Genomic DNA, 15451 nt, shown 5'->3' with positions numbered 1-15451 from the left:
GGACACAGTCCCTGCCCATATTGAGCTTCAGTCTAGATGAGTATTATTAAATACTGTAAAATTGAAAAAGTCCACAAAAACGAAGTACTTCGTGGTTCATTTCGTGAAGCTGAGGCAGAGCTGGGAAGGATAACAGCATCAAAGCAACAGGATTTAATGGATAGAGCATGAACCTGAGAGTCAGAAGGACCTGGATTTTAATTCCAGCTCTGGCACTTGTCTGCTGTGTGTGACCTTGGGCGATTTATTTCACTTCTCTGTGCCTCAGTTACCTCATCTGAAAAATGGGGATTAAGACTCTGTAATATTTTTACTTACCGTATGTTTGACAATTTACGTCCACTTCCCCCAGCATTAGACTGCAAGTTTTTTGAGGGCATAAATTATGTCTTTTCTTCTGATGGATGTACCCAAGTGCTTGCTATGAACCGTTGCCCTCAGTGGATACTCAATGTTGCTGATGACGAGGCATAGAGACCAGGAGGCTCTGAAAGCTCATTGGGTATAGGGAATGTGTCCATTTATTGCTATATTTTACTCTCCCAAGCACTTAGTAGCCTCTCAGAGTTGCACCTGGAGAGTTTCCAGTACCCTACCAGTCTTGACTAAGGGAGGGAGAGTCAAGCAGAGGCATACTCATTCCATTTCTAGCTTGGGCAGTGGCTAACGAGTGGAAGGCAATCTGCTACAAGTCAAAACTCCCCTACTGTGCAGCAGCGGCACTGGAGAGAGTAGAGGGCAGAGGCTCAAGTTTACTTTGCAGAAGGAGACAGTGCTTAACCACTTCCATATTTTTACCAAGAAACTTCTGTGGATACACTACCAGAATGATTGCAGATGGAAGTAGGCATTCGGGGGGAGATGTGTCTATGGTGTCGCTATGTGTCGAAGATGACTTGATGGCATAAGACAAGCACTTTGCACTTAGTACAGTGCTTTATATACAGTAAGCACTCAAATATGATTGAATGAAAGCCACCATATTTGACTCTGCCTCTTAAGTCCCTGAAATGTCTAGCACTAACTACTCAGAGGAAATTGGAGAATGCATAAGGTTCTTTCTCTGTAGCTAAACACTGGAATTCCTACTGGAAAATATTGGATTCTTAAGGATCCCCTAGGGTTTTTTTTTGTTTATTTTAAATGGTATTTGTTAAGCTATTACTTTGCATCCCTCTAGACTGTAAGCTTGTTTTGGGCAGGGAACACGTCTGCTAACTGTTGTATTGTACTATGTAATTGATTGCTTGATTTCCAAGCGCTATACTATGTGCTGGGGTATATACAAGATAATCAGGTTTGACACAGTCCATGTTCCACATGGAGCTCACAGTCAGTCAATCGTATTTATTGAGCACTTAGTGTTTGCAGAGCACTGTACTAAGCGTTTGGAAGAGTACAATATAACAATATAACAGACACATTACCTGCCCACATGAGATTATAAGTAACTGAGACATAGAGAAGTTGTGACTTGCTAAAAGTCACCCAGCAGGCAAGTGGTAGAGCTGGGATTAGACACCAGGTTCCCCTGACTCCCAAGCCCGTGCTCTTTCCACTGGGCCATGCTGCTGCTAAAAAACACCCTTTCCTCTCCATCCAAATGGCTACCAGGTTGGTCCAAGCACTTAATCCTGCACCACTTTGACTATTGCATCAACCTCCTCACTGAACTCCCTACCTGCTGTATCTCCTCATTCCAGTCATACTTCACTCTGCTGCACAGATCATTTTTCAACAAAAAAGTTCATTCATTCATTCAATCATATTTATTGAGCGCTTACTGTGTGCAGAGCACTGTACTAAGTGCTTGGGAAGTACAAATCGGCAACATACAGAGACGGTCCCTATCCAACAACAGGCTCACAGTCTAGAAGAGGGAGACAGACAACAAAACAAAACATGTGGACAGGGGTCAAGTCATCAGAGTAAATCGAGATAAAGCTAGATGCACATCATTAACAAAATAAATAGAACAGTAAATATGATGTACAAGTAAAATAAATAGAGAAATAAATCTGTACAAACATATATACAGGTGCTGTGGGGAGGGGAAGAAGGTAGGGCGGGGGATAGAGAGGAGGAGAGGAAAAAGGGGGCTCAGTCTAGGAAGGCCTCTGGAGGAGGTGAGCTCTCAGTAGGGCTTTGAAGGGAGGAAGAGAGCTAGCTTATGTCTCCCCATTTCTTAAGAACCTCCAGTGGCTGCCCATCCACCTCTGCATCAAACAAGAAACTTCTTACCATAAGCTTTAGAGCACTAAATCACCTCGACGCCTCATACCTCTCCTCCCTAATCTCCAGCCCAGCACCCACGCTCTGCTCCTCTAGCACCAACTTACTTGCTGCGCCCCGATCTTGTCTGTCTCACCATTGACCTCTTTCCCACATCCTCCTCTTAGCCTCGAACTTCCTCCCATTCCACATACAGCAGACCACTGCCCTCTCCGCCTTCAGGGCACTGTTGAGATCATATGTCCTTCAAGAGACCTTCCCCAATTAAGCCCTTTTTTCCCCTGGCTCTCTTCCTTCTGCATCGTCTGTGCACTTGAATCTGTGACCTTTGGACATTTCATATTCACCCTGTCTCCAGCCCCAAGCACTTATGTACCTATCTTTAAATTATATATTATGAATTACTTATATTAATGTCTGTCTCCCCCTCTAGATTATAAACTCGTTTTGGGCAGGAAATGTTTCCACTCATTCTGTGGAATTGTACTCTCCCAAGTGCTTAGAACATTGTTCTGCGCATAGTAAGTGCTCAATAAATACCATTGATTGATTCCTTCTCATATTTTGCAAAATCAGCAGTGGGACAAGCACAGAAATTTATGAATCTCCAGCAGCCTCACAAAAGTTATAAAAAACTTGAGAAGCAGCAGAGCCTCGTGTGCAGAGCACGGGTTTGGGAGTTAGAGGGTCCTGGGTTCTAATCCCTGCTCCATCATTTGTCTACTGTGTGACCATGAGGAGTGACCACTTCACATCTCTGTGCTCCATTTATCTGTAAAATGGGGGTTAAAACTGTGGCCCACCTGATTACCTTGTATCTACCCAGCTTTTAGAACAGTGCCTGGCACATAGTAAGCACTTAACAAATTCCATAAAAACAAAATAAAACAAACTTGACTCCCAGCTCACCTTCACCCTCAATCGTGTAGGAAAAGCACCAGAGAAGCAGCGTGGCTCAGTGGAAAGAGCACCGACTTTGGAGTCAGAGGTCATGGGTTCAAATCCCAGCTCCACCACTTGTCAGCTGTGTGACTTGGGGCAAGTCACTTAACTTCTCTGGGCCTCAGTTACCTCATCTGTAAAATGGGGATGAAGACTGTGAGCCCCACGTGGGACAACCTGATTACCTTGTATCTCCCCAGTGCTTAGAACAGTGCTTTGCACATAGTAAGCACTTAATAAATGCCACCATTAGGAAAATAAATAGATCCAACATTCCACCAGTCCACCGTAAAATGTTATTGGTCTGGGCTTGTGGGTTTGTGACTATTTGCAAAGGCTGCTCTGTTGCATTAAACTTTCACTCTGGGGTTTTTTGCAGTGTGAGGATTTATGTAACTGTATTGCTGATTTTACTGCTCCTATCTTGACAGCTTGACCTCTATCCAGTACTAAACCAGGAAATGGAGTCAGAGAGAGGATGAAAGATTTTTGATGATCTGCAAATAAACTACTGTGTGAGGGGGTTTTAGAACCCAGCCCAAGAGAATTTTAATTGTGTCACATTCCAAATGTCACAATGCCTTAAATGTGCATTTTGGGCTAGAATCACTCATTAGTTGTTCCGTTCTAGTGTGGATATTGAAAATCTGACACCACACTCTCTCCAGAGCTCGTATCATTGTTTTTAAGCTTATGCCAGAAATAACCATCTGCACTTTGTGTGGTGAGAATGGCAGAAATGAACGAGCATGAAGGGGATGTAACATCATGATTAATCAGCCACATTTACCTCAATTGTCCCTCAATCTTGTCTATCTCACTGCGACCCTTGCCCACATCCTTCCTCTGACCAGGGACTCCCTCCCTCATCATATCCAACAGACGATCACTCTTCGGGTCTTTGAAACCTTGAAACGTTATTATAAGATCGTCTCCTCCAAGAGGCCTTCCCTGACTAAGCCCTCATTTCCTCTTCTCCAAATCCCTTCTTTGTCACTCTTGCACTTGGATTTGCACCCTTTATTCACCCCTCCCTCAGCCCCACAGCATTTATGTACATATCCATAATTTATTTAAGTTAATGTCTACCTCCCCCCTCTAGACTGTAAGGTTATTGTGGACAGAGAAGATGACTACCAACTCTGCTATGTTGTACTCTCCCAAGGGCTTAGTTCACTGCTCTGCACACAGTAACTGTTGAATAAATAGATTGAGTGATTCACCCTGGTAGACCCTACTAAATAGTTGACGCAAGATTCCGGGTTTCAGTTAGCCACAAGTTGCACTGGCCTTTTTTTAAAAAAAAAATGGCATTTGTTAAGAGCTTACTATGTTCCAGGGACTGTATTGGACTGTATTGGTATGTTCCAGGGACTGGGATAGATACAAGCTAATCAGGTTGGACACAGTCCATGATCCACGTGGGGCTCACAGTCCAAATCCCCATTTGAGAAGCAGCATGGTGTAGAGGATAGAGCATGACCATGGGACTCAAAGGTCATGGGTTTTAATCCCACTTCCACCACTTGTCTGCTGTGTGACCTTGGGCAAGTCAGTTCACTTCTCTGTGCCTTAGTTACCTCATCTGTAAAATGGGGATTAAGATGGTAAACCCCACTTGAGAAAGGGATGACATCCAAAGTGATTACCTTGTATCTACCCCAGCACTTAGAACAGTGCTTGGCATATAGTAAGCATTTAATAAATACTATTATTATTATTATCATTATTATTACAGATGACTATATTATCATTATTATTATAGATTACTGATTCCCAGGTTCATGCTCTATCCTCTAAGCCATGCTGCTTCTCAATTTACTTGAGGTTGCAACTTGCTTGTTGCATTCCTTATCACAGCGGGAACATGGCTGGCAGGACGAAACCAAGCTCTCTCTGAGCATAAAGATCTAATCCTTCATTACTGTACTGATTCATCTATTTTTCTGGCAAAACGTACGTGCTCCTGGCTACGAGCTGCTCTCTCTCTCCCCCAGCCACAGAAAGCTCGCTGGTGACAAAGATTACTTGGGGGTGTGGGGTGAGAAAAGGGTGACCTCTAGCTCACACCTCTCCCCCACCCCCAATCTAGCAAGGATGGGGAAGCATAGTCCAGTCAGCCGCTTCTCCTACCTAGGGGGAGTGGAGTGGAATGTGCTTGGGACCATTGTTTTGAAATTCTTGCTGGTGCACTAAGCTGCAGGGTGCACATTAAAAAGGAGTCTCTGGAATTAGGAATCCTAGGACTCAGAAGGGAAGAAAAGATGGGAAAAGGAAGGGAAGGAATGGTGGGGGCTTACAGACAGAAAGCTTTGCTTTCTCTTTCATCATTTGATCAATCCACCGGTATTTATTGAGCGCTAATTAAGTGCAGAGCACTGTACTAAATGCTTGTGAGAGTAATAATAATGATGATGGTATTTGTTAAGCACTTACTATGTGCAAAGCACTGTTCTAAGTGCTGGGGAGGTTACAAGGTGATCAGGTTGTCCTACGGGGGGCTCACAGTTTTAATCCCTATTTTCAAAATGAGGGAACTGAAGCACAGAGAAGTTAAGTGACTTGCCCAAAGTCACACAGCTGACAGTTGGCGGAGCCAGGGATTGAACCCATGACCTCTGACCAAAGCCCGTGCTCTTTCCACTGAGCCATGCTGCTTCTCCTATGTTCATCCCTGGAAGGAAGATGTAAGACTGAAAGGGAAAGAGGCCAAGAGGATAATAATAATGATAATAATAATAATACTTATGGCATTTTTTAAGTGCTTACTATGTGTCAAGCACAGTTCTAAGCACTGGGATAGATATAAGTCAATCAGGTCAGACAAAGTCCCCATCTCACAATAGGCTCACAATCTAAGTAGGAGGGAGAACAGGTATTTAATCCCACTTTACAGGTGAGGAAATTGAGGCCCAGAGAAGTAATTTGCCCAAGGCCATGCAGAAGGAAAGTGGCGGAGCTGAAATAAGAACCCAGGTCCTCTGACTCCCAGGCCTGCTCTCTTTCTGTAGATCATGCTGCTTACCAGGATCAGTGTGAGAAAGGACTGAAACTCAAGGACGGAGAGTGTTAATATGCCATTACTTTGCTGGGATATTGAGAAAGTCACACAGCTTCTCTATGCTTCTGTTTTCTCATTGTAAAGAGGGACAGTAATTTCGACTTTAATAGTTATGCTATTTATGTCACCCATACTAGATGCCAAGCATGGAACTAAGAGCTGGGGAGGTACAAGATAATCCGATTGGACCCAGTCCCTGTGCCACCCGGGGCTCGAGGTCTAAGAGGGAGCGCCAAAAGGTTCTTGTGAGGAACATCTAAGAAAAAAATCACTGGAAAGTCCTTGGCAGTCTTTGCAGGAAGCATGGGGATTGGGATCGGTACCTCACTGAACTCAAAGGCGAGGCTCAAACCTATTTCCGGGGCTGGGAATCTTGGCAAGTTCCAGCTGGACCTGGGAGGAAATTAGCCCACCAAGGAATCAGCAGCAGGTCCTGGAGAGTCTCCTCCTGCCCTTCCCGAGCTGGGAATTTATCGGGTGGCTGGGACAGCCACAGTCACTGTGCAGAGGGCAGTCTGGATGGCTGAGAGAAAAGGACCGTGGGCTCTAGACTTGCGACCCCTCCATGACCCAGCAGCTGGCAGAGGCGAGGAGCAGGGGCACAAAATCACTCTAAATGCAAGTTGGGATAACCCTCTTGGCTTGGTGACAAATCACCAACATCATCAGTATCTCTAAACTGTAAGCTCCTTGTGAGCAGGGAGTGTATCTATCAACTCTCGTAGCATTTAGTACAGTGCTCTGCACACAGTGAGCATTTTCACTGCCTGGTGGTTGCCCTCCCACTCCAGGGTGCTCTCTGAAATTCAGGCTCACAAATCTGGGAGGCCAGCATGGCCTAGTGGCAAAAGCACAGGCTTGGAAGTCAGAGGACATGGGTTCTAATTACAGCTCCTCCACTTGTCTGTTGTGTGACCTTGGGCAACTCACTTAACTTCTCTGTGCCTCAGTTCTCTCATCTGTAAATTGGGGATGAAGACTGAGAGCCCCTTGTAGGACAGGGACTGTGTCCAACCTGATTATCTTGTATCTACCCCAGTGCTTAGAACAGTACTTGGCATATAGTAAGTGGTTAACAAATACCATAATTATAATTATTACCTAACTGCACACAAGGAGTAGGTGCCTGGCAACTTGGAGATATTTCATATGAGGATATGCCAACCTACTCACTGAACTACAACTTCATCCATCTCATCACTGACTCCTTGCCTGTGTCCCCCTCTGGCCTGAAACCCCCTCCCACTTCATATCCAGCAGACAATCACTCTCCTAACCTTCAGAGTCTCACTAAAATCTTATTGTCTCCAAGAAGCCTTCCCCAATTTACCTTTCATTTCCCCTATTCCTTCTTCTTTCTGTGGCACCTATGCACCTGGATTGGTGGTCTCTGTCTTGTCTTATGCGGTCAGGTCGTTTCCAACCCATAGAGATACCATAGACACATCTCTCCCAGAATGCCCTGCTCTCCATCTGCTAATCATTCTAGTAGTGGATCCATACAGTTTTCTTGGTAAAAATACAGACGTGTTTTACCATTGCCTCCTCCTGTGCAGTAAACTTGAGTCTCTGCCCTCGACTCTCTCCTGGGCCTCTGCTGCCCAGCTCGGGTGAGTTTTAACTTGTAGCAGATTGCCTTCCACTCGCTAGCCACTGCCCAAGCTAAGAATGGAATGGGTTGGCCTCTGTTTGACTCTCCTTCCTGTAGCCGAGACTGGTAGAGTACTGGAAACTCTCCAAGTGCAACCCTGAGAGAAGTCCGTAGCCTTTATGCTGTTAATATTCACTCCACCATCAGCACCCATAGTGGTTTTGTACATAGCCGTAGTGTATTTTAATGTCTGTCTCCCCCTCTAGACTGTAAGCTCCTTGTGGGAAGGGAACGTGTCTGCTAACTCTATTGTATTAAACTCTCCCAAGTAAGCACTTAGTACAGTGCTGTGCACATAGTAAGCACTAAATAATTACCACTCATAATAATGGTAAGTTACAAGTTCTTTACTAAGTCCTGGGGTAGCTACAAGATTATCAGTTGGACACCGTCCTTATCCCTCATGGAGTAGGTGGTCCATCTAGGTAGCCCAATCTAGGTAGACAGGAGAAAAGGTATTTAATTCCCATTTTACAGATGAGGAACCTGAGGCAAAGGAGGTTAAGTGACTTACCCATGTTCACATGGCAGGCAAGTGGCAGAGCCCAGGATTAGAACCCAGGTCCTCTGACTCCCAGGCCTGTGCTTTTTCCACCAGACCATGCTGCTTCTTGATTAGATTGATTGATTGATTGATTGATTGCATGGCCTAGCAGATAAAGTACAGACCTGGGAGCCAGAAGGACCTGGGTTCTAATCCTGCTGTGCCACCTGTCTGCTATGTGACCTTGAGTAGGTAGCTTCACTTCTCTGTGCCTCAGTTACCTCATCTGTAATATGGGGATTTAGTCTGCGAGCCCCATGTAGGACATGGACTGTGTCCAACCTGATGAGCTTGTATCTACCCCAGCACCTAGAACAGTGCCTGGCACATAGTAAGCACTTAAAAAATACCATCAAAAAAAAAAAAAGCCTCACCTACAGTTCCGGGTAGTGAAATCATCCCTCTGGCCTCCCCCTAGCTCATCCTCATGCTCTTCCAAATCCTCCCAGCTCAGTGGCTGGGTGGAACTTGGGAATGGCTCTGTCTGTCTCCAAGGACCCAGGTCACCCTCTCTCAACTCCTGATGGGGCAGATTCATTCATTCATTCATTCAATCGTATTTATTGAGTGCTTACTGTGTGCAGAGCACTGTACTAAGCACTTGGGAAGTACAAGTTGGCAACATATAGAGACTGTCCCTACCCAACAGCATGCTCACAGTCTAGAGGGGGGAGACAGACAACAAAACAAAACATATTAACAAAATAAAATAAATAGAATAAATATGTACAAGTAAAATAAATAGAGTAATAAATATGTACAAACATATATACATTATATATACGTATATATATACATATATATATATATATATATATATACACACAGGTGCTGTGGGGGGTGAAGGAGATAAGGCGGGGGGGATGGGGAGAGGGAGGAGGGGGCTCAGTCTGGGAAGGCCTCCTGGAGGAGGTGAGCTCTCAGTAGGGCTTTGAAGGGAGGAAGAGAGCTAGCTTGGATGATGTGTGGAGGGAGGGCATTCCAGGCCAGGGGGAGGACGTAGGTTGGGGGTTGGTGTCGGGACAGGCGAGGGCAAGGCACAGTGAGGAGGTTAGCGGCAGGGGAGCGGAGGGTGTGAGATGGGCTGTAGAAGGAAAGAAGGGAGGTGAGGTAGGAGGGGGCGAGGTGATGGAGAGCCTTGAAGCTGAGAGTGAGGAGTTTTTGCCTGATGCGTAGGTTGATTGGTAGCCACTGGAGATTTTTGAGCCAAAGAACATACTGATGCACAATCTCCTTTCCAGAGCCTGATCTTGATTTTCTCCTCCCTCTACATGGGGGTTTCCTATCAAGTTGCCTTAGTTGGAAGGAGTTTGGGAATTTCCCAGCTCCACGGCATCATGGCTCACTCGCTTTTCATCTCTCCATATCTCCTCATCTATCAGGAACCCACAGATTTGCTGGCCCACTTCTGCTGCTCCTATGAGGTTGTCTTCATCTCTCCCGGCAGGAAGCACGGCCCAAAGCTTAAGGATCCAGTACAGCCCCGGAGATTCTGCAGATGGGGCTATAAATCCTGGGGATGTTTAATCTAATCAACTTGAAAAATGAAGAATGGACTCCAGATCTCCTTGGGTCTTCCAATCTAATGCCAGATATATCACCCCATGGAGAGTCCTAGCTGCTGCAGAGCTGACTCTTTCCTTGTGGATTTAAACTGTCTTAAAGCAACAGCAAAATATGGTAGAAAAAAACAACTACCACTACCCTTGGATTCAGATAGCAACCTACCTTATAGAGCTCAAAAATTATCCTGTTATTTATTTTAATGTCCGTCCCCGCCCCTAGACTGTGAGCTCCTTGTGAGCAGTGATCGTTTCCACCAAATCTATTTTATTGATCTCTCCCATGTCCTTAAAGTTCAGTGCACACAGTAAATGTTCAATAAATACCATTAATTGCTTGATAGAGTGAGGAGGCCTTATGACCCTTCTGGGTGGTAGATCAGTAGGTGAGGAGAAGTACTTATTAATTTTATGTTCCATCTTTGGCAGATGAATACGTAAAAAGAATAAATCAATCAATCACATTTATTAAGCAATTACTGTGTGCAGTGCACTGTAATAATAATAATAATGATGGCATTTGTTAAGCGCTTACTATGTGCAAAGCACTGTTCTAAGCGCTGGGGGGGATACAAGGTGATCAGGTTGTCCCACTTGGGGCTCACAGTCTTAATCCCCATTTTACAGATGAGGTAACTGAGGCCCAGAGAAATTAAGTGACTTGCCCAAAGTCACACAGCTGACAATTGGCAGAGCCGGGATTTGAACCCATGACCTCTGACTCCAAAGCCTGTGCTCTTTCCAATGAGCCACGCTGCTTCTCTACTGCTTCTCACTTCTGTACTGAGTCAACAGGACGTTCAGTTGTCTATTCAGCTATTTTATCCTGACAAAATCGTGCTACTACCTACTCCCTGGTTCGGAAGGCTACACTGCTTTAAGTAACATGGCCTAGTGGCTACAGCCCCGGCCTGGGAGTCAGAAGAATCTGGGTTCCAATTGTGGTTCTGCCACTTGTTTGCTGTGTGACCTTGGGCAAGTTGCTTAACTTCTTTGTCCCTTGGTTACCTCATCTGTAAAATGGGAATTAATACCATGAATTCCATGTGGGATATGGACTGTGTCCAACCTGATTATCTTATATCTGCCTTAGGGTTTATTACAGTGCCAGGCACATAATAAGCATTTAGCCCTCTAGACTGTAAGCTCATTGTGGGCAGGGAATGCCACTGTTTATTGTTGTTCTGTACTTTCTCAAGCACTTAGTATAGTGTTCTGCACACAGTAAGTGCTCAATAAATACGACTAAATGAATGAACAAATACTGTAAAGAAAGAAAAAATAAACACTGCTGTAGGCCCCCTAGACCATAAGCTCCCAGAGAGCAGGCAATTAGTGTTTTGTCCTCAGTAGGAGCTCAGTTGAGACCACAGCTGAATAACTGATGGAATGAAGGAGAGTGTCTAAATCTAGGACTCGGTGGGGTTGCTGTGAAGCTGCAGAGGTTGGGCCGGATAACGAGTGAGCTGGAGATGGGATCAAGTCCTGTGTCCGATAGGCTGGATTCCCCCTGGATCTGCCTCCCCATATGTGATGAAGGTTGGGGATCATCCTCAGGGCCGGGAGCAAAGGGCAGATTGGAAGAGGCAGTGAATCAGAGGGGCACTGTGGGGAGTGGGATGGGACTGGAGGTAGTGGAAAACCTAGGCCCTGAAATGGAAAGTACGGTTCAATAAACCCTCTGCGATTTGGAGGAAAAAGTAGTTTCAGGAACTGCTTTCTTCAAGCTCGGGAAGGAACTGCACTGTGAGGAAATTCCCCTAAAAAATCCATTTCCGCACCCAACGCCATACCCTGTCCCTGATGGCCCTGTGTCCAGCTGGGGAAGGGCTCCCGGTGGTGAGCTTTTCCTCCCTCCTTTTGCCCCACAAAGGGTGATGGAGGTGGGAGAGGGAGAGGGAAGGGATTGGGGGTGGGGGGGACAGTCCTCAGTTCAGCCTCCCCAGAACAGGATGCTGGGGTCAGTACAGGCTACAGTAGAGAAGCAGTGTGGCTCAGTGGAAAGAGCATGGGCTTTGGCGTCAGAGGTCATGGGTTGAAATCCTTGCTCCACCACTTGTCAGCTATGTGACTTTGGGCAAGTCACTTAACTTCTCTGTGCCTCAGTGACCTCATCTGTAAAATGGGGATTAAGACTGTGAGGCCCCACGTGGGCCAATCTGATCACCTTGTAACCGTCCCAGCGCTTAGAACAGTGCTTTGCACATAGTAAGTGCTTAATAAATGCCATTATTATTATTATTACAACACCCCTTCTGGACCCGGGGTGGCCACAGTGGCCCCGATTAATTGACCCTTCCCAGATGGGCTCCATTCACCTCTTCAGCATGTCCTGGGTTGGGGGGAAGGAGGCTGAGGAAGGTGTTGGGGGGAAGATCTATCTTTATTTTTATTTATTCTGGTGACTTATCTGTCCACATGTTTTGTTTTGTTTGTCTCCCCCTTCTAGACTGTGAGACCGTTGTTGGGTAGGGACCGTCTCTAAATGTTGCCGACTTGAACTTCCCAAGCGCTTAGTACAGTGCTCTGCACACAGTACACTCTCAATAAATACGATTGAATGAATGAATGAAAGACCTCAAAATGCTCCGAAAGTGAGGCTCAGGATGGGAAGAATGAGGCTCAGGATGGGGGAGTGAGGTTCAGGATGGGAAAGTGAGGCTCAGGATGGCCCCTGTGCCCAGGCCCTCTGGCCGTTCTGTGCCCCGAGTCCCCAGACCTGCGGTCCCGCTGACCCCTCGGGCCCCTTGACCCCTGACCCTCTAGCCCCGATGAACCCCAACACTTCTGGCCCTCTGCCTCCCCTGAGCTCCTACCCTCCGGCCCCGCTGACCCCTCCCGACCCTCCAACCTGGGCCCTTTGCCCCACCGGCCTCGCTAACGACCCTCTGACCCCCGACCCTTCGCCCCTCCGGCCCCGCTGCCCCCCGAGGGTCCGTCAAGACGCGGGGGGCGGGGGTCCTGTCGAGGCCGGGTCTCCGCCTCCGGCCCGCCCCCAGCCCTTCCCGGCCCACCCCTCCCCGGGAAGCGGTGACGCCCGGCGGAGGAGGAGCGGGCGGTGGGAGTTGTGCGGGACCGGTTTGTTGGCTGCGGTGCTCGGGTACCCCCGGAGCCCCCGGCAGCGCCATGCCGCACACGGTCACCCTGTACGGCCCCTCGCCCTGGGGTTTCCGGCTGGTGGGGGGCAAGGACTTCAGCACCCCGCTGACCATCTCCAGGGTGAGTGGACCGGGACCCAGCCGGGTGGGGGGCTCCGAACAGAGTCGGGGCGAGGAGGAGCCGACCCCCCACCCCCTCCTGCCTCCCATCCCCCTTCCCCCCCATTTCCCTGGGGAGTCCGGGGAGGGGGCTGCTGCTGGGGCGAAGGGTTAGGGGAGCCCGAGACCCTGCAGTCTCCCCGACGAGTTGCCCCCCACTCTCCCTTCTGGGGGGTGCCTTGATACCCGGGGGGATCTTCTCTAGGGGTGAGGGCCACCCCCAGCAGCACTCCAATACAGGACTGTCCCCCCCCATCTCTCCCCTTCTTCCCTCCTCGGGACTGCCCTGATAGCTGGGGGGAATCTTCCCTAGGAAAGGGGGTCACCCCCAGCAGCACTTCAGGACCCGACTGTCCCCTCACCCTCTTTTGTGGTCTGCCCTGATACCTGTGTGTGTGTGTGTGTGTGTGTGTGTGTGCGCGCGCGCGTGCGTGAATCTTCCTTAGAGGTTGGGGTCACCCCCAGGAACACTTCAGGACACGACTGTCCCCTCACTCCCTAACTGTGGCCTGCCCCTGATAACTGTGTCTGTGTATGGGGGGGGTGGGGGGTGAGATTTCCCTGGGGGTTGTGGTCACCCCCCAGGAGTATTTCAGGACACGATTGTTCCCCCCCGCTTCTGAGGCTGCCCTGATACCCGGGGGGATCTTCCCTAGGGGAGGGGGTCACCCCCAGCAGCACTTCAGGACATGACTGTGCCCACCTTTCTCTCCCCACCGTGTCCCTCTGACCGGTCTAACCTCCCCCCGGCCCCTTCTCGTCCTGGAAGGCAGTGGGGAGTGGGAGAGGAGGTCCATGTCTCCCCTCAGGGAGGGAGGCAGGTGGAGGGGTCACCTGGGGGGGTGGGGGGCCTGTCTCGACCCTCCAACTGGCAGTCCTCTCGGTGCCCTGCTCTGGGGTGCCCAGTTACGGGATAGAGGGAATAGCTGGGCTTGGCCGGGACCACAGAGGGAGAGAGGGTCGGGACAGCACCCGAAAACTGCCAGGAGTCTGGGGGAGGGCACTGAGGACCCTCCTCCTTTGTCACTTCCATTCCCCCCTTTCCTCTGGTCGAAAAGCGGCCACACAGATTTGAGTCAGTGTCCCCGCCCCACTAAAGCCGGCCTGTGGGGTGGATGGTGCAGGGTTGTGCAGGGGGTCGCAGGGAGGGGGTTTCACTCCGAGACCCCCCCCCCAGACTGTGAGTTCGCTGTGGTAAGAGATTCTCTTTTTATTGCTGAATTGTACTTTCCCAAGCGCTTAGCACAGTGCTCTGCATGCAGAAGCGCTCAATAAATACGATCAAATGAGTACTTCGATCCGAGATCCTGTCCCTCTAGACCGTGAGCTCACTGTGGGCAGGGATTATCTCTCTTTATTGCTGAATTGTACTTTCCCAAACGCTTAGGACAGTGCTCTGCACACAATAAGCGCTCAATAAACATGATTGAATGAATGAACGAGATCGGATTGCTAGAATGTCCGTCCGTTCTGGGAACGAGAGTCGGGAAGCGATGGACCTCCCAATTTGGCAAAAGGACAGAGGGTCGGGACTCCGGGGTCCCTAGCGGCCCTAGGCCACCGCAGGCGTGTGAGGGTCTTTAAGTGTTAAATGAGGAGAGGGCAAAGCAGACAATCCCTTCACTTGAAGCTTCGTCCCCAGCATCTGGTCAGACTGGTTGATTGATTGGATGGGCTAAGTGGTTCAGAGAGTGACCAGCTGGCCTAGATCGAGGGCACCCGGAGAAGAACTGGTGATATCGGTCAAGGTTGGGGGTGGGAGGGGCAAGTGCCCGGGGTCTCCACCCTTCCGTAAATCAGGGTTTTGAGGAGCAACGTGGCCTAGAAAAGCAGTGTGCCTCAGTGGAAAGAGCACGGGCTTTGGAGTCAGAGGCCATGGGTTCAAATTCTGCTCCAGCACTTAGCTGTGTGACTTGGGCAACTCACTCAACTTCTCTGGGCCTCAGTTCCTGCATCTGTAAAATGGGGATGAAGACTGTGAGCCCCACGTGGGACAACCTAATCACCTGGTAACCTCCCCAGCGCTTAGAACAGTGCTTTGCACATAGTAAGTGCTGAATAAATGCCATTATTATTATTGTTATTATAGAACCCAAAAGAATCAGAAAAGGTCCTGGGTTCTAATCGCATCCCCGCCACTGGTCTGCTCTGTGATCTTTGGAAAGTCACTTCACTTCTCTGGGCCTCACTTACCTCATCTGT

At 48.5% G+C, this 15451-nt stretch overlaps 1 protein-coding gene and 2 non-coding genes across 3 annotated transcripts in view; 2 read left to right on the top strand and 1 right to left on the bottom strand.

Annotated features, from left to right (window-relative positions):
• Nucleotides 1-555: 555 nt before the first annotated feature.
• On the top strand, nt 556-693 carry LOC119920650. The gene has a single exon (XR_005448381.1). It is a non-coding gene; the product is annotated as a small nucleolar RNA SNORA7 (small nucleolar RNA).
• A 7162-nt stretch (nt 694-7855) lies between these two features.
• Nucleotides 7856-7995, bottom strand: LOC119920017. The gene has a single exon (XR_005447788.1). It is a non-coding gene; the product is annotated as a small nucleolar RNA SNORA7 (small nucleolar RNA).
• A 5054-nt stretch (nt 7996-13049) lies between these two features.
• PDLIM4 (PDZ and LIM domain 4) overlaps nt 13050-15451 on the top strand; it is a 146149-nt gene continuing 143747 nt past the window's right edge. Inside the window, exon 1 of the mRNA XM_038772833.1 lies at nt 13050-13211. Within this exon, the coding sequence (XP_038628761.1) occupies nt 13119-13211 (93 nt within the window). The 5' untranslated portion in view covers nt 13050-13118. The remainder of the gene's footprint in view (nt 13212-15451) is intronic.

The sequence above is a fragment of the Tachyglossus aculeatus genome, chromosome X1 (assembly GCF_015852505.1).
Source record: "Tachyglossus aculeatus isolate mTacAcu1 chromosome X1, mTacAcu1.pri, whole genome shotgun sequence".
Taxonomy (NCBI): Eukaryota; Metazoa; Chordata; class Mammalia; order Monotremata; family Tachyglossidae; genus Tachyglossus; species Tachyglossus aculeatus.
The sequence above is the reverse complement of the archived record's forward strand: the minus strand, read 5'-3'. Positions and strand labels throughout refer to the sequence as shown.